Source organism: Schistocerca gregaria, chromosome X, assembly GCF_023897955.1.
Source record: "Schistocerca gregaria isolate iqSchGreg1 chromosome X, iqSchGreg1.2, whole genome shotgun sequence".
NCBI lineage: Eukaryota > Metazoa > Arthropoda > Insecta > Orthoptera > Acrididae > Schistocerca > Schistocerca gregaria.
In genome coordinates, this window is record NC_064931.1 from 601216670 (window position 1) to 601242308 (window position 25639).

General features: G+C 42.7%; 1 protein-coding gene across 1 annotated transcript in view; it reads right to left on the reverse strand.

The window, feature by feature from the left end:
• Positions 1–17455, reverse strand: part of LOC126298104 (aminoacylase-1A-like) — a 94273-nt gene extending 76818 nt beyond the window's left edge. The window contains exon 1 of the mRNA XM_049989426.1: positions 17276–17455. Within this exon, the coding sequence (XP_049845383.1) occupies positions 17276–17366 (91 nt within the window). The 5' untranslated portion in view covers positions 17367–17455. The remainder of the gene's footprint in view (positions 1–17275) is intronic.
• Positions 17456–25639: the final 8184 nt, after the last annotated feature.

Here is a 25639-nt window from a genome sequence, read left to right on the forward strand (position 1 = left end):
TTAACACGAAATGACCACCATACGTTGCTAGAAATCTAAACACCTTAAATACGTTAAAATAATGTTTTCGCTTGGAGACATACAGATCTGAAAAACGAAACTGAAGCAGGTATCCGAGGACGCTAACACGCTCTAATATGGTTACACTGGACCAGAAGGGGCCCTGCTCGAATCCTCCGAAAGAACTTTACAGCACAACATTTGATTGCAAGGAGAGGAGAGGAGAGGAGAGGAGAGGAGAGGAGAGATGATGTTACCAAGTTACTGCCCACGTCTTGCGCGACTGTCTGAGGCTGAATTTCGTATCTCTCAGCAGCCCGTTGTGGAGAAGTGCATCTGCATCATTTGTGATAGTCATGCTTCCATTGGAAGGGAATGTTTAGCCCGGTGGAACCCTTGACGCTACACGAAAAGAAAAGGGTGTGTGCCGATGCTGGGCTGCTCTCTCTCTCTTTTGCTCTCTCTCTGCTTTGTATTCCATACTTATCCATGGCAAAGACATTACACTGAGAATACCCCTAAGCCACGTAATCGAAATAGGTACGCAGTTGATATTTCGTAAAAGATCTCCTCTAGACCCTTCCCCGCGATAGAAATGCACAATTTCCATATCGTTCCAATGATGATTAGTGTCCGAGTATCTGAGTAGGGGACTGTGGCTCTCTTAAATGTCCGTCGGAATGATGTAATAGGTAACCACTTTACTTCTGAACAACGACTTCCAAGATGTAACTTAAATTAATGTTTATTACTGACAAATACGACTAAACACCACAATTCCATCTCGCATCTATCTTTATATTGAAACTGAAAAGGTTTTATACTGACTCCTGGAAACGATAAGTAGCAAAGTCACACTTCGCACATATCTGGAATACGATTGACCGGCAACTTTTTCAGCATGTTCCTACGGCAATCATTTCTAATTCTCAGTGATCTCGCGCAAATCGCGTGGACTAATAACCACCAGGAACATATCCAGCCTCTGATTCGATGGCACCATATACAGAGGGTCTGTGGCAGCTCGTCGGACTATTTAAAACCCGCCATATAAAGCTCGTTTCATCTCATGTGTCCTCATTGGTGTTGCTGTTTTCACAACTGGTTTTCGTGTATCGTTATACATTTATTTTGAACGTAAGAACAAGAATATACACTACTGGTCATTAAAATTGCTACACCAAGAAGAAATGCAGATCATAAACGGGTATTTATTGGACAAATATATTATACTAGAACTGACATGTGATTATATTTTCACGCAATTTGGGTTCATAGATCCTGAGAAATCAGTACCCAGAACAACCACCTCTGGCCTTAATAATGGCCTTGATACGCCTGGGCATTGTGTCCAACAGAGCTTGCATGGCGTGTAAAGACACAGCTGCCCATGCAGCTTCAACACAATATCACAGTTCATCAAGAGTAGTGACTGGCGTATTGTGACGAGCCAGTTGCTCGGCCACCATTGACCAGACGTTTTCAATTGGTGAGAGATCTGGAGAATGTGCTGGCCAGGGCAGCAATCGAACATTTTCTGTATCCAGAAAGGCCCGTACAGGACCTGCAACACGCGGTCGTGCATTATCCTGCCGAAATATAGGGTTTCGCAGGTATCGAATGAAGGATAGAGCCACGGGTCGTAACACATCTGAAATGTAACTTCCAGTGTTCAAAGTGCCGTCAATGCGAACAAGAGGTGACCGAGACGTGTAACCAATGGCACCCCATACCATCACGCCGGGTGATACGCCAGTTTGGCGATGACGATTTCACGCTTCCAATGTGCGTTCATCTCGATGTCGCCAAACACGGATGCGACCATTATGATGCTGTAAACAGAACCTGGATTCATCCGAAAAAAATGACGTTTTGCCATTCGTGCACCCAGGTTCGTCGTTGAGTACACCATCGCAGGCGCTCCTGTCTGTGATGCAGCGTCAAGGGTAACCGCAGCCATGGTCTCCGAGTTGATAGTCCATGCTGCTGCAAACGTCGTCGAACTGTTCGTGCAGATTGTTGTTGTCTTGCAAACGTCCCCATCTGTTGACTCAGGGATCGAGACGTGGCTGCACGATCCGTTACAGCCATGCGGATAAGATGCCTGTCATCTCGACTGCTAGTGATACGAGGCCGTTGGGATCCGGCACGGCGTTCCGTATTACCCTCCTGAACCCACCGATTCCATATTCTGCTAACAGTCATTGGATCTCGACCAACGCGAGCAGCAATCTCACGATACGATAAACCGCAAAGTCGATAGGCTACAATCCGACCTTTATCAAAGTGGGAAACGTGATGGTACGTATTTCTCCTCCTTACACGAGGCATCACAACAACGTTTCACCAGGCAACGACGGTCAACTGCTGTTTGTGTATGAGAAATCGGTTGGAAACTTTCCTCATGTCAGCACGTTGTAGGTTTCGCCACCGGCTCCAACCTTGTGTGAATGCTCTGAAAAGCTAATCATTTTCATATCACAGCATCTTCTTCCTGTCGGTTAAATTTCGCGTCTGTAGCACGTCATCTTCGTTGTGTAGCAATTTTAATGGCCAGTAGTGTATAAGGGGCGATCAAAATGTTTCTGTTCGAAGGCCGTACAGTCCAGAATCCGCATGCCAGTCAGGAAAAATCGCCGTGAGTATTGAGGCAATCGTCCCACCAAGCTGAAGATACCCGTTTGGTAAAACGCCGTGTCCTGCTGCGTGAAGAAGTCCGTAACTGCCTGCCGCACGTCCTCGTCCAACAGGAATCGTCGACCCTTCAAGGCCATTTTAAGGGACCGAAGACGTGATATTCTTCTGGGGAGAGATCAGGACTGTAAGTCAGGTGCTCGAGTGTGTTCCTCTTGAGTTGGCGTAACATCTGAGTTACGACATTTGCGATATGGCGACGTGCGTTATCGTGAAGCAGTAGCACCATTCCAAAATGATGGTTTTCGACAGACATGCTGCCCCATTCTCCGATGGATTTCTACCAGTGTTTATCCTTCAGCAGCCAAGAAAAGAATAACAGCTCGTTATTCTTTTTTTGGAGGCATTTGGTGGTAACTTTGCCAGAGTTCACGTTTCCGCATTTACTGGACGCACGTAGGAAAAACACACTACTCCCTTGTCTACGTGTCGTTGCAAGAAGGGACGTCGAACAGATAAGCAGAACTATAGACTTATATCTCTAACGTCGATCAGTTGTAGAATTTTGGAACACGCATTATCTTCGAGTATAATGACTTTTCTGGAGACTAGAAATATACTCCGTAGGAATCAGCATGGGTTTCGAAAAAGACGATCGTGTGAAACCCAGCTCGCGCTATCCGTGTACGAGACTCACAGGGCCATAGACGCGGGTTCTCAGCTTAGATGCCGTGTTTCTTGACTTCCGCAAGGCGTTCGATACAGTTCCCCACAGTCGTTTAATGACCAAAGTAAGAGCAAATGGACTATCAGACCAATTGTGTGATTGCACTGAAGAGTCACTAGAAAACAGAACGCAGGTATGTCTTTCTCAATGGAGAGAAGTCTTCCGAAGTAAGAGAGATTTCGGGTGTGCCGCAAGGGAGTGTCGTAGGACCGTTGCTATTCACGATATACATAAATGGCCTTGTGGATAACATCGGAAGTTCACTGAGGCTGTAGTGTATCGACAGGTTGTAACAATGGAAAATTTTACTGAAATGCAGGAGGATCTGCAATGAATTGACGCATGGTGCATGGAATGGCAATTGAATCTCAATGTAGACAAGTGTAATGTGCTGCGAATACATAGAAAGAAAGATCCTTTATCATTTAGCTACAATATAGCAGGTCAGCAACTGGAAGCAGTTAATTCCATAAATTATCTGGAAGTACGCATTAGGAGTGATTTAAAATGGAATGATCATATAAAGTTGATCGTCGGTAAAGCAGATGCCAGACAGATTCATTGGAAGAATCCTAAGGAAATGCAAGCCGAAAAAAAGGAAGTAGGTTACAGTACACTTGTTCGCCCACTGCTTGAATATTGCTCACCAGTGTGGGATCCGTACCAGATAGGGTTGATAGAAGAGATAAAGAAGATCCAACGGAGAGCAGCGCGCTTCGTTACAGGATCATTTAGTAATCGCGAAAGCGTTACGGAGATGATAAATAAACTCCAGTGCAAGACTCTGCAGGAGAGACGCTCAGTAGCTCGGTACGAGCTTTTGTTGAAATTTCGAGAACATACCTTCACCGACGAGTCAAGCAGTATATTGCTCCCTCCTACGCATATCTCGCGAAGAGACTATGAGGATAAAATCAGAGAGATTAGAGCCCACACAGAGGCATACCGACAATCTTTCTTTCCATGAACAATACGAGACTGGAATAGAAGGGAGAACCGATAGAGGTACTCAAAGTACCCTCCGCCACACACTGTCAGGTGGCTTGCGGAGTATTGATGTAGATTTATATACCCGCGTAGGAGTCGCGCTACGTTGCATATATGCTGTAGCAATGTTCTCAAACGGAATCTTTTTGATCGCCCCTTATATCTTTGAAGAATTCAGCTGGGCACAAGTCACTTTGCAGTGATGGACAACGGTTAGATTGAAACGTCGTTAACTTTAATAAATTAAAATCGACGTCCAGCTGCGTAGGGCAAGACACTGTGACCAGACTCCACTGAAGCAAAGCAGTCGTCAGAAGCAAACCTGCGGCAAATACATCACATCATGTCCTTTAAGCTGAAAACGACTCGCAATGACGGTTCCTTATGGGAAAATCCGAACACACTTAAAATAAAGCGCATGCCACAATAAAGACGCGAACTGCATGCACACAAAAGGAATTCTCTAACATATTCTTTAGATAGTCTGACTTTAAACATTTTAAAATCATTTGTTTGGCACCCTATTTATGATTAATTATCCAAGCGAAGAAAAATATTTTGATTAAAATTACGACCGAGTGTCGCTACAGTTGAATATTTATTACATATAGTTTCGTTAAATATAACAATCTAAGATTGTTGAAGAACAAAATTTTTTAGGTGATTTAAAAATTACGCCAGGCAGGATTGAGAGTCGGATGTAGTTTTTTTTACATAAAGTGAAACCCTTCATGAATATATCCTAGCTGTTATAACAATGAGGAGTAAAGCTTTGTAAACGACTGACCTGTGCGTAAAACTGCAGTGCTCGCAAATGAACCACCGGTGTTCTCTTGTTCCTCAGTAGGAATGGAACTGTTTGCGGACACATTCAGGAATAGTACATCAGGTTAACTCAGCTGATGGAAAATAGTAATGCAAGTATAGTTCATAAATAAAAACTGCGGTCAACGGCAGCTCCAGTTATGTACGGGGAAGGAAAGCACACCTATTAATCAGAGCTTGTGGTCCGTCTCTAACGACGACGTCGACGGTACGTTAGACCCTAGGCCTCCTTTATTCGATTTACAATGTAAAACACATAGCTGCAGCAGGAATTTAAGCTTTTGAATGCATCAGAGGTCTATTACCAACCATACTAGAGTAATAGACTATGTCTGTAGTTAATTAAGTGAAATGAGCGTATGGCATTGTTGGCCGGGAGGCCCCATCCGGGGAAGTTCGGCCGCCAAGTGCAAGTCTTATTTCAATCGACGCCACATTAGGCGACTTGCTTGCCGGCGATGAGGATGAAATGATGAGGAAGGCAACACAACACCCAGTCCACGAGCAGAGAAACTCTCCAACCCGGCCGGGAATCTAACCCGGGCCCGCTGCATGGAAGGCAAGCACGTTACCACCCTGCTAAGCAGGCGGACTCTGTGGTTAAAAGCAATGAGCGTATGACATTGGTGGTCGGGAGACCCCTCGCCGGGCGGTTCGGCGACTTGCGAGTGAATGAGGATGAAACGATGATGAAAGCCACACAACACCCAGTCATCTCGAGGCAGAGAAAATTCCTAACCCCGGCGGGAATCGAACCCGGGACCCCTTGCGCGGGAAGCGAGAACGGAACTGCAAGACCACGAGCTGCGGACGTGTCTATAGTTGAATGAATTCCATGCGGAAAATCTAAGGATAAATGATTCACTGACTGATAAAACCTTGTAGTCGTCCTGGTTGGTAAATTTTTATCAGAAAGAAAAGTTTTCAAAGCAAATAGCTCATCACGCAAAGTGATCAACACACATTAAGGCAGTGATTGACGACTCCGATATGTGCTGAAAGGTATCGTCATGCGTATCTGTAGGGAAATTCACATCAATGTAAGTAGACTACCCACTGTGTATAATGAATGGCAAAATTCCTTAAATGAGGCTAAGTGTAAGAAAATGCTTCTTATTGCGAGGAAAAATTCAGTCTCTACAAATAAAAATGAATGTTTCTTTGTATATTTGTCCTCTAAGCGTTTCTAAACCATTCATCTGACGGCGATGAAACCTCAGTGAGTTGTTCCCCGTACACCTGTGAAGAGCGAAGGTTCCTAGTCGCCCCGCCCCCAGAAAAAAGTACGACACACAGATCAGGAGATGTTACATTATAAACAATGAGATGCCACCGTGCGAAAATACTCCGGTTTATGCTTCCACTGTTTGAGAATGAGAGCACTTTTCGAATGGCAACAAACATTACATAATTTATCATTTCAAACCTTTTACGGAAGTTTTTCTCGCTGACACCCCCAACAAAATGATGAACGCGAAAGAGTTTATCTCTTACTACATTTTCCTGTACATGCCCTAAAGCTGCCGAATCAGGCATGACGTTTTAATGTATTACTTGTTACTACTAACTCTCTTCGCGACGTATTTTGCATACATTATCCACATATATTACTAAATGTGCTGGCAAATGTACATCGCTGTAGGGCAAATAGTTCAGGAGATTTGGCGTCACAACAGGGATGTGTGAGAATCTGCCGCGTCATGCATGACGTTTTGTTACTGCTTTACTACTAAAACTATTCGCAACTCATTTCGAAAATGCCTTTAAAAATTGTATAAAACCAGGGGCGTATTCAAATGCAACATAGTATAAAAATTTCAAATCAATCAATCAAGAACTTTCCGAGATTTTGAATTAGGAAGATTTACAGTTTCTATTCTTTTGTTCTTAATAGAAAATCACAAAGTTTGTGACCGACTGATTTGAAATTTTGATAACGTTTCATTCTAATACGAACGTGTTTTATAAATCTATTTTTGTATTAGTCCACCCGCGTACTCAATTCAAGCACGTCATACGTGAAGGGACCTCAATAAAATACTTATAACAGTACTATTGTTATAATATCGTTGATTTTGCGCAAACAAAAGATGTTTTATATTTTATGCTCGTGTAGCATGTAATGGTTAACCACAGATAAAATAGTTTTACGTTGTCTAGACGAACCCGGTATTTGTAGTATTTTCTGTCAAACGTGCGAGACACTATGCGGCTCGTTCAGGCGTCGGGAAACCGTATGATTTGTTTGTGTACGCACCAAACGAAAAAGCCAAACAAACTGTGTATTCAAAAGCATTTCAATATACAGATTGTAAAACAAAACACTTCTTTTTTTCTTTCCGTGGCATTGCGACGCATGCCAGTGCAGCTAGTAGGTCGTAAATATGGATTGTCAGACCTGGTGTTCTGGTAGTAAAGCAATCGCCTGGAAACCGAAGTTTGCAGAATCCAATCCTAGTCGGATCACGGAATATTTCAGTCTGTCTTTAACCTGGACTTCATTTCCCAGTGATGTGACGATTCACGAGGAACGACGCGTGGCTCTCATTCCTTGTTGAACTGTAGGCACCATTTCCCAGTATGAGGTAGGTTGGGAACACCCAAGTTGCCGATGTGACGTCAAATCGAAAGACTTGCACCAGGCCAAATTTTTGTCAACACCATCGTCGTGAAGCACATTACTCTAGTACCGTGTATTCTTTAGTACCGCTTGAGTGTTTGGATCCCTATTAGGGCAGGATAGACATTCAGAGAGGCATGTTGCTAAATTTGTAACCAGCCTATTCAGAAAGTATCAGTCTTACAGTGATGCTCTGGGATCTTACGCAAGTACATTTGGAAGAAAGACTACGTTCATTTCGCGAAACATTGTTCAGAAAAGTTACTGCAGCACTATCCTACACAAAACCGTATAAAGGTTCCTCTCCCCCTTCACATACCTCGTGAGAGGACAGGAACAACAAGATAAGAGATATCCGTGCGAGTGGAACTGAAGCGAGAGCGCCAACTAACGAGTAAAAGTACTCCTAGTGCCCGCCAAGCCCTATCTACTACCGAGCGGATTATTCATGTAGAGGTAGACGCACATGTAGATAACTGAAATGAAGATATCATGTGAACTGCCTGAAAATCAGTGCACACTCACGAGAAATTTGTACGAAAAAATGCAATAGGTAGCGTCCGTTTAGAAACTAAATGTACCATCAGCAGCTATGCTCCGCAAGCCACGCTGCAGTCTGTGGCGGAAAGTACTTTGTGTACCATTATCATTTCCTCCTTTTTGATCACGGTTGGCTCGACAGCCTTCGTGAAATTTTTAAATAAAAATCATTCCGCTTTAGGCTGTTAAAACGTTATTTACTGCGATAGCAAATTTGACACGTGATCATTTTCAAGATTGTTGGATGTTTTAACCCACTAACTAATACAAAGCTTTATCATGCTGTGTAAGAGCAGTTGCAGATGTGGCGGTAAGAATTTATCTGCTGTTCCATATACCATACACGTTCGAAAGCTGGTGAATTAATTATATAAAGTTTTGTGTATCAGGCGTGGTATATGGAGTATTCATCTTTGCCGCTTTTGTGATCCATTTACTACCCTATGTTACACGAAACGGTTTCACCAGCTTCCTAATGTTTATAGTATATGGAACAGCAGGTCAATTAACACCACCGCATATGCAACTGCTCTTACACAGCATATTACAGCTTTGTGTTATTTTGTGGGTTACTACATCGCACAATGACAACGTGTTGAAACTGCAATAGCAATAAATGTTTTAACAGCCTAAAGCGGAATGATTTCATTTAAAAACTTCCCCTTTCATTCATGTTCGGCCCGCGAATGCTTCGCGGAAAGAACGTTTGCTGGTAAGCCTCCTTGTCAGCTCGACACTCTAATTTTACCTTGATGTTCTTTTCGCAAGATGTACGTCGGAGCTAACAAGGTATAGGTTGTCTCTTCTAGAAAGCTCTGAACTTCAGCAGTGAAGCATACCATCGTGCAGAAAGCCTCTTTTGCAGCGTTTGCCACTGGAGTTGGCTGAGCATCCCGTGACACTTCTGTACTTACTAAATGGACATGTAGCGCATGTAGCGAAACGTGCTTCTTTGTGTCTTGTCTATTTCCTCTACTAATCCTATTTTGAACGGATCCCAGGCTGATGAAGAATATTCAGGTATTGGTCAAACGACGGTTCTGTAAGCTGCCTCCTGTGCTGGTGGACTACACTTCTTTCAGCTTCTTCCAATAACTCTGTCCGGCATCCGTTTTCGAGAATAATTTTTAACCTGAGCTTTCTTATGTAACACAGAATAAACAAATCTAGATTTTGCTGCCGTCCTGCGTAATAAATTTTGATACACGATGAGAGAAATGTTATATGTTCGTGAAGCTGCAAACTTTCAAAGGCCTACGGTGTGTCCAGTTACCTTACAAGGAATTTTTTTGTTATTAAGTCGTCAGGTTTCCCTCAGTTTATAGCCATTTTGTTGTTTCTCCTCATCCTTTTCATTTCTGCTAGCTGTTACATCATCTGTTCCCTATTGTGTGTATTCTGATTTTCCAATTTCCCGTATTGCTACTACTCCCAATGAACTTTTAATTTTTCCTGAACACCGGAGCAGATGGTGCACTAACCCTCCCTTGGATAGTTTTCCATTACCTTTATTTTCTCACCACCGACTTAAACGAGAAGCAGCGGCTCCAGTCACAACTGACAACGGCTAGGAGAGTGATGTGCTGACCACATGCCCCTCCATACCCGCGTCCCGTGACAGCTGTCTGATGATGACATGGCGGTCAGTCGGTGCCGTTGGGTCTTCCGAGGCTGTTTCGGACGGAGCTGTTTCCACCTCAACATTGTATAGTACCACTTCGTTTCGTAATTCTCTATGTCCACTTAATTTTTAGCATTCCATAGTACCAGGATTTAAGAAGTCTGTAGCAACTGGAGCTAGATTAAATCTTATCCATAATAGGTAAGAAAGAAACGCGACGCATTGTCTAAGCCCGAAAGTGGCCAGTTTGGACATACGATTTGTACTTTAACCTGTCTAAGAATAATAACGTCTCCACAAAATGCTATCGCCACTGTTGCCAAAGAACTTTGTGCCTATGATATAAAAGTTTCCCAGACCGTACGCCATACAGCAAATTCAAGACGCTGTTCCACCCGGTGCGTAAGAGACGACTATGATTCACACTGTACCCTATGATGTTCATATCGTAACGTGCACATGGTTAGAATATCGTATATGCGATACTTTTTACGGCACTGTGACGTTTCTACGCATACTCATCTTCGTCTTCGTCTTTAGTAAAGTTATGTTTTAGCCGCAGTCTTGTCAACGGATTGGTAAGCTGGACTCCCATGCTCTGAGCCCTTTGCAGGACACCAGGGGGTGGGTGATGTTACAAACAGTACTACCCTGTGAGAAGGCGTGTGATACAAACGATATTAGGCAAACATCCTGCGCTAAATCCAAGAATCTTACGCACCAAAATGCTTTAATGATATTCTTTCTCACCATCATTTGCCCTTCGACTGGACAAATTGGGACAACTTGCTATAATATTTACACACAAGTTTTGCATCACCCCAGTTCCCAGAACTTCTAAAGATAGACGTTGACTGTGGGTATTGTATCACAGACACAATCCCTTTGACTGTTCAGAGATGTCATTGAACCCGCCCAAAGATGTAAACAACCATGCATGAGCAGCGCCTATTAGACGGAGAGGATCCGACAGCCGATCAGTTACAGTCATTCCACCAGGAAGGAGGTACACCGCTCGTGTTGTCTGCAGTTCATCCATGCCTAGACGGTCAAAACCGCGGTTCGATAGCGTCCGCAGTCACTTTGTGCCACAAAGGGCTCTCAACAAGGGAAGTGTCCAGCCGTCTCGGAGTGAACCAAAGCGTTCTTGTTCGGATATGGAGGAGATACAGAGAGACAGAAACTGTCGATGAAATGCCTCGATCAGACCGCCCAAGGGCTACTACTGCAGTGGATGCCCGCTACCTATGGATCATGGCTCAGAGGAATCCTGACAGCAACGCCATCGTGTTGAATAATGATCTTTGTGCAGCCACTGGGCGTCGTGTTACGACTCAAATTGTGCGCAATAGGCTGCATGATGCGCAACTTCACTCCCCACGTCCATGGCGAGGTCCATCTTTGCAACCACGACACCATGCACCGCGGTACAGGTGCCGAATGGACCGCTGAGGATTGGCATCACGTTATCTTCACCGATGAGTGTCGCATACTACCTCAGCATACAATCGTCGAAGACGTGTTTGGAGGCAACCTGGTCAGGCTGAACGCCTTAGACACACTGTCGAGCGAGTACAGCAAGGTGGAGGTTCCCTGTTTTCAAAAAAATGGTTCAGATGGCTCTGAGCACTATGGGGACTTAACATCTGAGGTCACCAGTCCCCTAGAACTTAGAACTACTTAAACCTAACTAACCTAAGGACATCACACACATCCATGCCCGAGGCAGGATTCGAACCTGCGACCGTAGCGGTCGCGGGGTTCCAGACTGAAGCGCCTAGAACCACTCGGCCACTATGGCTGGCCTCTGCTGTTTTGGGGTGGCATTATATGGGGCCGACATACGCCACTGGCGGTCATGGAAAGTACCGTAATGGCTGTACGATATGTGAATGCCATCCTCCGGCCGATAGTGCAACCATATCGGCAGCATATTGGAGAGGCATTCGTCTTCATGGACGACGATTCGTGCCCCATCGTGCATATCTTGTGAATGACCTTCAGGATAACGACATCGGTCGACTAGAGTGACCAGTATTTTCTTCAGGCATGAACCCTATTGAACATGCCTGGGATGGACTAAAAAGGGCTGTTTATGGACGACATGACCCACCAACCACTCTGAGGTATCTACGCCGAATCGCCGTTGAGGAGTGGGACAATCTGGACCAACAGTGCCTTGAAGAACTTGTGGATAGTATGATACGATGAAAACAGGCATGCATCAATGCAAGAGGACGTGCTAATGGGTATTACAGGTTCTGGTGCGTACAACAATCTAGACCATCACCTCTGATGATATCGCTGTACGGTGGTACAAAATGTAAAATCAATGTGTGGTTTTCGTGAGCAATACAAAGAGCGGAAATGATGTTTATGTTGATCTCTCTTTAAATTTTCTGTACAGTTTCCGTAACTCTCGGAACCGAGGTGATGCATTACTTTTTTGATGTGTGTATTTATTGCAATATTATAGCTATAACCAATTCATGTGTGTTTTTCAAATGACATTTATTGCTGATGAAGTATAATTATGGCTATACGTCAGAACATAATTATCTTGGCAACAGTCTGATTTCAGAAAATATGCCTGTGCAGAAAATTTGTGTTAGTTAAGATCTCAAACGGTAATTTTCAGTGGCTGAAATAAATAGTGATTCAATGCTACAACTTTAAGAATCTATTGTTTAAATGTCCGATTTTTAACAATATTTTTGTAACGCCAGCCACTAAGAAGCTAACATACATCACTTGTGAGGATTAACTTATAAGCCGATTGAGGTGACCGAGCGGTTCTAGGCGCTACAGCTGGAACCGCGCGACCGCTACGGTCGCAGGCTCGAATCCTGCCTCGGGCATGGATGTGTGTGATGTTCTTAGGTTAGTTAGGTGTGAGTAGTTCTAAGTTCTAGGGGACTGATGACCTCAGAAGTTAAGTCCCATAGTGCTCAGAGCAATTTGAGCCATTAACGTGTATTTTGCTGTAAGCCAGCACATTTTAATGTTTGCTAAGAAAAAGCAGCCTAAAAGCGAGTCCATAAGTCAATACCAATTATGGCTCTTATTGAGTTTTGAACTTCGGCTGTGCACTTTTCCAACTACCTGAACGTAGAACTGTCTGTGGACTCCATGTGCTGTGTCATCTTGCCACCTGAGAGCGATTCAAGGTTGTTGACATTAGCATAAAGAGCACTAGTAACACTGCTTTGTTTTCAGGACAGTTTGCGGTATTAAATTGTTTGATGCTATCTTTTCTTGCCGGCCGCGGTGGCCGGGCGGTTCTGGCGCTGCAGTCCGGAACCGCGGGACTGCTACGGTCGCAGGTTCGAATCCTGTCTCTGGCATGGGTGTGTGTGATGTCCTTAAGTTAGTTAGCTTTAAGTAGTTCTAAGTTCTAGGGGACTTATGACCTAAGATGTTGAGTCCCATAGTGCTCAGAGCAATTTTTTTGTATTTTCTTTCTGCCTGCCTCGTTTAACCTTTTAGTGTTCAAGAACATTCTGGAACGCTGTTCTGCGCATTCTGATTCTTATCCGCCCTTCTAACCATCCTCAATCTCTATGGCCCCTATCAGGGTCAGTATAACTGTTCCCGAATGCCGAAGTAAATTTTTCATCTTTTCATTTCGTACTATTCCCTGTCCGATTAATTTTTAATGTTGTTCTATAGCCCCACATATCAAATACTTGCTGTTTTCCGACAGTTCATGTTTTATTTCTATATAATGCTGTGCTCAAAGGTATCCACTCAAACTTCTTCCTCAACTCTTGTCAATGTTTTGTCCTGTTAGGCATCTTTTTTTGAGGGTAGTTAGCTTCTCCTTTGGCAACCTACTTCTTATATCTTCCTTACTTTGGTCAACCAGTCTAATGTTGCTTACTAGGCTGAACACTTTTTTCCCACTACTTCTAGTGCTACGGTCTATCTCATTTAATAAAACCCTCCTTACTTTCGTCTATAATACCGGTACCGTCTCCGAACCTTGTGAGCAATAAGTAGACCAATAGTCGGGGCTTTGTACTTTCTTTGCATCTCAGAAATTTTCGTTTCTGAATAAAAAGGCCTAGTTAGATCTGGATACATGAAGATCCTGTGAAATTTTATAGAATACTTTGTTTCGTGTGCCCTTCAATACTGATCAATTTGAACCCAGCTCTGTTAGCTTTTGCTGTAAAAAATGAAAAAGTCTAAGATGGTGACGAAAGACACCTGCATATATGCAATCAGTCTACGGTCACGCAAAGCGCGTTCAGTGGAGGAAACAAGCTTGGTAACAACCGAATTGCTAAGATTAATATGAAAATATATTTTACAGGATTATTTACTTTATGGAAGATTGAGATACTTACGTGACGAAGAAGCAGTCATAGTAACATTGACACACGTCAGAATGGCTTTGTGTCAAGAAACTTCACTTGGAAGTGAGCCTCTTTCTACACTTCTATTGCCAGCTAATAACTTTTTTCTAGAACCAAATTTAAGCCTGAAAGAGCTATTGTAGCTTAAATACATACCGTCAAATTCTTTTTGGTTTCTACATTGCCTAATGCGAAATTGTACCATAGGTCTGGATTTATGTAAGCTCTCTTGAAGTGGCAGGAATGGCAAGAATATACTGTCTCTAGTAGGATCCTGTCAAGAAAAGCACTGACATGAGAACACACCTTGAATCGACGACTTTCCAGATCTCTCCTGGTGAAGATGGTGAAGGTGGCAGAGGATAGGAGACAGTTCAACCTCAATAATTGTGAGGTAGTGACCTCCAGCTCACTTGAACAACCATGGGAGATGGAACTGCTGTTGTAGTAGTAGCAGCAACTTTTCGCATGATGTTATTTAGGGGATACACCGCAGAACTGCGATCTTTTCGGTTAATGAACAAAGCAGTCACTGTTTAGCTGTCCCCTTGTTCGTTTTCGGCTCTACAGGGAGAAGTGTGATAAAAAACGATTAAATGAGAAGGTAGAATAACCAGATGAACAGCTTTTATAGTTTTATATTGTACCTGTATTACGTATTGACCTCCGCAGAACTCACAATAATTGTTCTCTTTGTTACGTGACATACGGGGAACTTAACGTGTTTTTGCGACTAAACACGCTCATCACCGAGAGATACTCTGCATGATTCACTTCAGAGACCACTGAGCTTTCCATACTGCTCTAGCAAAGCATTTATTTAAAACAACTACCATCTACAACTGCATACACATTCCGCAAGCCACTGTACGGTGCCTGGCGGAGCGTACGTTGTACCAAATGGTTCTGAGCACTATGTGACTTAACTTCTGAGGTCATCAGTCACCTAGAACTTAGAACTAATTAAACCTAACTAACCTAAGGACATCACACACATCCATGCCCGAGGCAGGATTCGAACCTGCGACTGTAGCGGTCGCTCGGCTCCAGACTGTAGCGCCTAGAACCGCACGGCCACTCCGGCCGGCCTACGTTGTACCACTACTAGCACTTCCCTTTCCCGTTCCAGTTGCAGACAGAGTGAGGGAAAAACAACTATCTGTATGCCTTTGCACGAGCCCTGATTTCTTTGTATTCGTGATTCTTAAGCGAAATGTATGTTTGAGACAACAGAATATTTCTGCAGTCAGCTTCAAATGCCAGTTCCCTATACTTTCTCAAAAGTGTTCCCCGAAAATCACGTCGCCTTCCCTCCTGGTATTAGGCTGAAATACTTTAAACGAACTAGTTTTATTGGTACAGTCTCGTTAGCAGGAGATCCATAAAGAAATGCAATAATTTCACCGCCTATGTCCCGCGAAAACGTTCATGATTAGTGAGAACTAAAGTGCACTTGCTTGTATAGGATTTTGTCCTCCTACACTCCTCGATCGCGTCAAGTAACTTACCGGCAATGACTTAAGAACTACTATTGAATCGAAAGTTGTCTTACTGTGAAATTATACGGTTAAGGATAACAGCTTATGAATATTTGAGAACATGACAGGACACTTATTTTTTCAAAAATGGTTCAAATGGCTCTGGGCACTATGGGACTTAACATCTGAGGTCATCGGCCCCCTATAACTTAGAACTACTTAAACCTAACTAACCTAAGAACATCACATACATCCAGCCCAAGGCAGGATTCGAACCTGTGACCGTAGTGGTCGTGCGGTTCCAGACTGAAGCCCCTAGAACCTCTCGGCCACATCGACCGGCTTATTTTTTCACAAAAACGAGTAGCATTTCATGTCTATTTCAGTAACTACAGGTCGGATTAAAAACTTTGTGACTTCTTCTGTGTTTAATACTTAGTTATTGGCTTGTTGCTAAAGTGTAGGTCGTGGAAAGCTTATTAATATCTTGATAGTGTTGAGACAGCAACCAGCCACAAATTTATTGTAAGTTCCTTCATTCAAAACGTACCGTTACCGTTTTCGAACCATTACGATTTGTGGCTGGTTGCTGTCTCAACACCATCAACACTTGTCTTCAAATAACAGCCACGGTCTCCAATCACGTCATCATATGACAAAATCGCATTATATCTGTCACTACCGGTACCGGATTAAATTTTCTCGTCAAAGTTTAAATAGGTCATTTCAAGGTCTGTACTATCTATATTTGTACCACTATTGGAATTTACATGGTGCTGCATGCCCAGTGTATTGAATCAGATTTTATCACGATGGTTTTCGGGGAATGTAGGGTTAGGGAATAGAGGAAGGTACGAAGTCGCTACCACTGCTATAAACATGTACAGACATTACAGTCAGCGTAGGTAGCAAGAGCATGTAATACAGCGGCGAAACCTGGAGGAAAAATTAATTTTTTCCAATAGTGTGGAAACAAATCCTGTGATATATTAAGGTTTTATGCATAACAGCACACAGTGCCGTGGCCCTCTGTCCTTTCGCACAATACGAGCACACACAAACGCTGCATTATCCATGTTGACTTTGCTTGGACGTCAAATCTTAACAAGGACTTTACGAGCCGTGTGGTGTAGCAGGGGCGAGAATTAATAGATCCGGTGCCACTGATCGGTTGTATGACTCCCGAAGGTCAGAACAATCACAACTTCCTTTACTGTTTTAAGTTCCCCCTTACCCACTTGCAAGGCTGCCAACCTCGGCGCACTCCTGGTCCAGATCTCTAAATCCTCTGCGCACATTCGTCAAGCAGAAAACTCTCCTATTGTTATATCAGAATCCAATGAATGTCCAGAATTCTAACAGAACCTGTAGGACTTCAACTATATTTCATTAAGATTAGTAATAATTTATTACTTTAGCGTAATCATGGTATTTCGCATTATTAGAAATCGATTTTTACGACACGATACTAGTATATTTTCTTACCGTAATTTATATTTGGTTGCACTGATGGTATCCTCAAATACGTCCTAAAATTAGTAACTGCTTCATCTTCAGCTTTAGCAGAGGTCGCCATGACTTGTGCCCTTCACGTCTGCTCTGTATGACCCCCACGTTGGTAACTGGCTCTGTCAGTTGCTGCAGCAGAGATATTGTCAGAGAGTCTCAACAGTTGACTTACGCAACATTATTTACCGACTGTTGTAATCTTTGCCAGTGAGGACTAGATTTGATTTATTTCACAGTAACAGATAACGTGTCGCCTGTTTAGTTGTACAAATGGAGTTATGTAATGGAAAGAGCTTTATATACACCACGACACGAATTTTACAGAATTTCAAGATTTAGCTTTAGTCCTGGTTTTTGCAATATTGATAATAATATGTGAAGTAAGTTATCCGCAGCATTAAGAAACATGAAAGTTAAATATAATATCTTAACACCAACAACATTTAACTTTCCAAAGTATATGGAAAAAGATATGAAGAAGGCGCAGCTGTCGCTGAAGTTAGATTGGCGACAAATTCGCGTTGATTGCTCCATTTTACCTGCTAGGTGTGATATAGTGTGAGAAGTGTAAAGGAGCGTTATGTAAATCGAAAATTAAGCGTGGTGGATAACCAGTATTTTACTTTCGTAATGTGAGCTCGAAGTTGCAATATACGAACGCTTGATTAAACAGTTTGTAAGAATATTTACGAAATAACTAGAAATTACACTGAGAAGAAAACAATGCAACAGAAGTTTGACGACGCACAATTAGAAATCAAAAGGCTTAGGCCTGCTGCTAGCACTGACAATGCGTATATGATTTCGTAATAAGGTCTGATTTTATTACCGGATTGCGGGGGATTCGTGAGTGTCAATAGCTGCAGTATAGCTGCTCGTAACCAGACAGGTTTACTTAAAACAAGGTGCTAAAAATAACATTTAACGAAGAACAAAAGTTTAAACGTTAAAAACAGTTGATTCTGCTGTGATGGTGGCTATGGTAACTATGGTGTTAATGGGCTCCCGAGTGTTGTATCAATCACAGAACCAAAGTCTTTTGTAACTGCTGTGTTACTTCTAAACGACGATAAGAAACATTCTCAACCGAACAGCTGACATGGTGCAGCGGACAGCGCATAGCTGTCAATCTGGAAGCGGTCGCCCTCTCGTGACAGCTGCGGGCGTTTAGTTTCCTTGCAGCCGCCAGATGGTGTACGCTGCTCGATTGCAACGCTCTGAATTCTTTCCTCTGGCCCCAGTTGCTGTTCAACTGGTTTTGAGGTTTTCATGGCAAGTTACCGCGAAACGATGGTCTCATAGGTCAAAAATCGTGATAGAAATGGGATGGTCGGATGAATTAATACTGGACGGTGCTAAGATTTCATCGCTGAGAACTTTTTTCTTATTGTCATTTAAATGTAACACAGCACTTACAAAAGACTTAGTTCTGTGGTTAATACAACAATCAGGAACTCATTAACGCTATAGCCACCACTACAACAAAATCAACTGTTTTCAATGACATACTTTAACTGTTTACAGAGTTTTATGCTAGTAGGAAAAAAGCCATCATTTCTGTTCGTAGGCTGCAGATGTGAAATTACCCACGCACATGAATTTTCAACTTTTAATTTCCACCTCACTACCGCGACAGACTGTAAGTATCCGCATTTAGTTAATTGAAAGCTATACGAAACAGTTTAATTTCTCAGAGCGCTTCGTAGTTATTACTCATTATGAATTCGTTTGATGGGAGTACGTCTTTGTCTTAATACCAGTGATGAATACCGTAAATTTGGAACAACCTACGTCTGCACCTAGCAGTGCATCATTTGTCAGGGCCTCTTGCCTTTCTATTCGCGAACGGAGCGCGAGAAAACTGATTTCTTTTCGTCTGTGTACGCGTTTCAATTAGTCTTGGGGGGGGGGGGGGTCTTTTACGATATGCTGTTTCTTTACATTTCGTAAACAGGCTTTCACGGGATGGTTGGCATCTACTTCAAGCATATGCCATTTCAGGTTTTCTTAGCATCGCCGTGACGCTCGCACCTCAGTGAAACGAACTTGAATCTACATCTACATGACTTCTCTACAGTTCAAAATGAAGTACATGGGAGAGGTTTCATCTAACCACCTTCAAGCCATTCCTCTACTGTACCATTCTCGAACAGCGCGCGGGAAAAACGAACGCTTAAATCTTTCCTCGTGAGCTCTGATTTCTATCTATTGCTATACTACTATACAAACATAACGTTGTTACCAAGAATGTCGAAAACTTCTTGACCGATTTACTAAAATTTTACAAGATGCTCCAATAAACGTTCGAACGGAGATATGCTACAAATTTTTTAATATATATGGCATATAAATATATGAATAATAACACATAAAGAGGAAACAATGTTAGCAAAAATTTCGAAAATTTCTTGACAGATTTACTTCAGATTTTACCCGATATTCTAATAAACAGATGGACGGATGGGAACAGTTATTAGCAAAAATCTCGGAAAGTTCTTTTCTGACTTACTTCAAATGTTTATATGATACTCTTAAAAAGATACAGACGGACGTAGGGTACAATTTTTTTAAACAACAATGTACAAGTTTTCTCTTAAAACTGACTTTGAGAAACAAAATGCTGTGTTATGCAGTGCTGCGAAACTGTGTAGTTTCGTTTTCTTTCTCGCAGCGAGTTTTAGGTACGATAGCAGGGTATCTAAACCATTGGACAAATTGTTTCTCCCGTATATATTCTTTTTCCTTGTATTTATATATAATTTAAAACAAAAATTATACGCACAGCTGTCTCAAGATCAGCGAGAGAGGGGAAGAGGAAATGGACAGAGAAGGCAGGTGGATATACAGGATGTCCGAAAAGTCTTTCCCTGATTACATAAATTGATAACTCAGGCCAGAAGTAAGATACAAATATGAAACTGGTGTCTAATTGTTTTCGAACTATCCAAGTTTTCTTCACACATCAGTGAACTTCCACACGAGCACCCTTGGTAGCATGTAACACATCTAGGCAATATTCAATTTCCGTCCACACATTAGCCAACATCACTGGAGGGATAGATTCAGTGACTGTGGTTATCCGTTGCCACAGGGTTTCAAGATCTGGTACACGTGTTCGGTAGACCTCGTCCTTGACATAACCCCATAAAAAGAAGTCCAATGGGGATATGTCAGGAGAGCGTGGAGGCCAAACCGTTGGCCCATCACGACCAATCCATCGCCCAGGAAAGGTTCAAACCCCACTGACACAGTGCACCGTCTTGCTGAAACAAGACAGGGTGATACTGAAGCAGCTGAGTAACAGCATACAGTTGCAACATGTCCAGATACACTGCAGATGTGATGGTAGCCTCAGCGAAGAAGAATGGCCCGATAATTCGATCGTGCATTAGCGCGCACCAAACATTCACGTTTGGACTGCCTTGGTGCACTCTATAACTCATGTGGAAGTTTACTGATGTGTGAAAAAAACTTTGATAGTTTGTTAACAATTAGACACCAGTTTCATATTTGTATCTTACTTCTAGCCTGAGTTATCAATTTATGTAATCAGGGACTTTTCGGACACCCTGTAGAGAGGGGAAGGAAGAGATGGACAGAAAGATGGGGGGGAGGGGGGGAGGAGAAACTGATGGACAGAGAGAGTGGGGAAAAGGAGAAGATAAGCAGAGAGAGTGGAGAGGAGGAACTCGAGAGAGAGAGAGAGTGAGAGAGAGAGAGAGAGAGAGAGAGAGAGAGAGAGAGAGAGAGAGAGAGAGAGATGGGGGGGGGGGGGGGAGAAGGAGAGCAGGACTTATACTCAATACCCTACATATTTAGCAATTGCGAAGCAATGCTGGGTTCGCTCGTTTTATTACAGTGATCACTTCTCTCTATGTAGATGGGGAGTAACAAAATGTTTTCACATTTGGAGGAAAAACTTGATGATCGAAATTTTGTGAAAAGATCTCGTCACAGAGAAAAACGCCTTTGTTTTAATGTTGCCACACGAACTCGCTTGTCATATCCGTGACACTCTCTCCCCTCTTTCGCTGTAATACAAAACGAGCTGAAATTTTTTTCACATTTCCGATATCCTCCGTCAGTCCCATCTGATGAGGATCCCACATTGCTCAGCAATACTCCAGAAGAGGACGGACGAGCTTATTGTAGACCGTCTCTGTAGCAGACCTGTTGCATCTTCCAAGTGTTCTGCCAATAAATCGCATTCTTCGACTAGCTTCCGCCACAACATTCTTTGTGGTCGTTCCAGTTTAAGTTATTCGTAACTGTAATCCTTAAGTAATTGCAATCCTGAAGTATATAACTGAATTCACACCCTTAGGATTTGTGTGATTTATCGTCTAATCGAAATATAACGGATTCCTTTTAGTACACATGTGCATGACTTCACACTTTTGATTATTTAGAACCAATTACCACTTTTCGCGCCATACTAACATTTTGTCTGAATCATTTTGCAATTGGTTTTACTCGTCTGATGACTTTTCGAAACGATAAATGACAGCTCATCTGTAAACAATCTAAGAGGGCTGCTCAGATTGTCTCCTAAAGCATTTATATAGGTTAGGTACAGCGAAAGCGTATAACTCCTCGTGGGGGAACGACAGATGTCACTTCTGTTTTACTCGATGACTTTCTGTCAGTTACTACGAACAATGACTACGAACTATGATCTGTCGGACAAGAAATCACGAATCCAGTTGCACAACTAGACGACACTCCATGAGCACGCGAACTGTTTAGAAGTCGCTTGTGAGGTACGGTGGTGAAAGCCTTCTGGAAATCTCGAGATATGGAATCAGTTTCAGATCCCTTATCGACAGCACTCAGTACTTGGTGTGAATAAAGAGCTAGTTGAGTTTCACAAGAACGATATTTTCTGAAACTGTACTGCCTATACTGAGGATATCCACTACTAAGTTACTCGTGTTGGCAGCTGTTCTCGATTCGCATTTTTGGAGTATTTACTTCTTTACTTTGGTGAAGAAATTTCTGAAAACTGTGTTTAGTAACTCCGCTTTAGTTGCACTGTCATCTGTAACATTACCATTGCTGTCGCCCAGTGAAAGAAGTTCATAATATTGGAACACAATAGGGTATGTTCCAAAACCCTACTGTAAACCGACGTTTGTGAGATGAGTCTGTAATTCAGCGGATTACTCCTAATTTCTTTCTTGGGTATTTGTGTGACCTGTGCAACTTCTCAATCTTTTAGGTACGAATCTTCCGTCAAGCGAGCGGTTATATATGATTGCTAAGTATGGAGCTAGTGTGTCAACAGCCGGCCGCGGTGGTCTCGCGGTTCTAGGCACGCAGTCCAGAACCGTGCGACTGCTATGGTCGCAGGTTCGAATCCTGCCTCGGGCATGGATGTGTGTGATGTCCTTAGGTTAGTTAGGTTTAAGTAGTTCTAAGTTCTAGGGGACTGATGACCACAGCAGTTGAGTCCCATAGTGCTCTGAACCATTTGATTTTATTGTGTCAACATACTCTGAAAGAAACACAATTGGCATACAGTCTGGACCGAAGGCCTTGTCTTTATTAAGCGATTTAAGCTGCTTCGCTATACTGAGGATATCTACTACTAAGTTACTCGTGTTGGCAGCTGTTCTCGATTCTCATTTTTGGAATATTCACTTCTTTACTTTGATGAAGGAATTTCTGAAAACTGTGTTTAGTAACTCCGCTTTAGTTGCACTGTCATCTGTAACATTACCATTGCTGTCGCCCAGTGTAAGAATCGATTGTGCCTTGCCGCTTGTGTACTTTACATATCACCAGAATAACTTTGGATTTTCTACCAGGTTTCGAGATTGAGTTTTGTTGTGGAAACTTTTAAAAGCTTCTTAAATTGAAATCCGCGCTAAATTTCGAGCTTCATTAAAACGTCTCCAGTCTTTGAGATTTTTTGCGTTCTTTTAAATTTGGGATGCGTGTTTCATTGCTTCCGCAACAGTGTTCATTTTACCAACGAACAGAACTCTTCCACCTGGTTCATGTAGCACTGTGCCTATGCGATCATTTCATTTCGAATCTCTACAAACTGTTGCATCAAGGTATTTGTACGAGTTGACTAATTACAGTTATATCTCATTGTAAAGTGCAAATGCAAATGCAGAATTTTACATTTCCGAACATATAAAGCAATTTGCCAGTCCTTACTTCACTCGGGAATCTTATTAAGGGCTTACTGATAGTTGTACAGTTTTATTTCAGTTTCATACAGTATTTCATTATAGATAACTGCATCATTTGCGAAGAATCTGTGGTTGCAGTTGATGTCTGCCAGGTGGTTAATATCCAACACGAACAGTAAGGGGTCCCAACACACTTCCCAGGGCATATCCTATGTTAGTGATACATATGACTATGACTCTCCGTACAAGATGAGATGCTACGTTCTCTCTATTAGGAGATCCTCAGTCCAGTCACTAATTTCGTCTTAGGCATTTTAAAAGCCAAGAAGTGTTTCCCCTACCTGACATGCTTGTTCCATGTTTTTCAGGATGTCATGAGAAAAACAAAATTATTTCGGAATCCATGCTGCTTGGCACGGAGGGGTAATTATCTTCGAGATATCTTGAGGCGTTTGTTCTCGGAATGGGTTCTAAGATTCTAAAAGAAATGGATGTGAAACGTATTAGACGGTAATTTTGGAGGCCACTTCTGCTACCCTTCTTGTGCAGGGATGTGACCTGTGTTTTCTTCCAACTACTGGGCACAGTTGTTTGTTCGAAGAATCTACAGTACCGTCATATTATAGGGAAAGGAGGAGCTAACTCGCCTCAAATTGTGCATACGATCTGACAGGGGATTCCATCGGGCCCTGGAATGATGTTCAAATTTAGCCATTTTTGCAGCTTCTCAGTGCTAATGGTAGCACTCATCTTTGCAGCGGCAAGGGAATTAAACCGAGGCACCACTCCTGGATTTTCCTCTGTAAAGGAAAATTCGAAAACGGAGTGCAGCATTACTGCAGTTGCCTCGCTGCCCTCAATTTCAGCTCCTGTGTTATCATGAGTGTGTGCACACTAATTTTAGCGCCATTGACAGTCTTTACATGTGACAAGAATTTCTTTGGGTTTTGTGAGAGGTCTCCCAATCAAATTGTACTACTGTTGTTGAAGGCTTCAAGTAGCCCCTTTTCACGGCCAAACGCTTTTCATTAAGTATCTATCTATAGGCCTATGCTTTGTTTTACATTTGTGCAATATGCGCTGTTTCTCCACAGATGCTGTGTATATGCAGCCAATGCTTGGTCAGGTATTCTGCTGAAGTTCAGCAACAGTTCCTCTTCTTACTCCTGCCTAGGGCTAAGTATTTCAAGTTCCTTATTTAGATAAGGCGCTACTACCTTTTTACCTATCCGGTGAACATGTAAATTAGTTTACTTGTTTTAGCTGTCCTTTTTCCTTTGGTAATCACTATTACTACAACTGCCTCATGGTCATTGATTACAGTTTCAACTTCGACATTCTCAAAGAGGGCAGGTCCATTTGTTACTATATTTGCAATATTAACCGAAAACATTGAGACATAAAACTTGTATGACAATTTGAATGGAATTAAGTACATCATTATTATTACTGACTATTTGATGTCATATATTTTCACAACGCAGCTTCACATTGCTGTTGTTAAAGAGAACTTCCCTACAGACAATATCTTCAAAAAAGTATGATATATGCCGAGATGACATCCGGTTTACCAAGCGCTCTTGGCAAGCGGGGTGCACTCAACCCTTGTAAGGCAAACTGAGGAGCTACTTGATTGAGAAGTAGCGGCTCCAGCCTCGTAAACTGACATACGGCTGGGAGAGCGGTGTGCTGACCACATGCCTTTCCGTATCCGCATCCATTGGCGCCTCTGGGCTGAGGATGACAGGGCGGCCGGTCGGTGCCATTGGGCCTTCATGACCTGTTCGGGCGGGATTAAGTTTATATGCCAAGACGAGGACACTGCCGGCTGCTGTGGCCGAGCGTTTCTAGGCGCTTCATCCTGGAACCACGCTGCTTCAGATTCGAATCCTGCCCCGGGCATGGCTGTGTGTGATGTCCTTAGGTTAGCTAGTTCTAAGTGTAGGGGACTGATGATCTCAGATGTTAAGTCCCATAGTTCTTAGACCCAATTGAACCATTCGAGGACACTCTCTCGCTGTACACAGAGGCTGCAGATTATTCCTCGTTATAGAAGTGAAGGTGTAACTGTATCAGAAAAAAAACAGAAACGAACTGCTCAACTTTGCTGATGCACTGAGAAGCTAATTACTCTAGTAATTAAACATGGAAGTGGTGCGCTTCAAGTATTCTGTCTCTGTATATAGTGAATGGTTGAGGA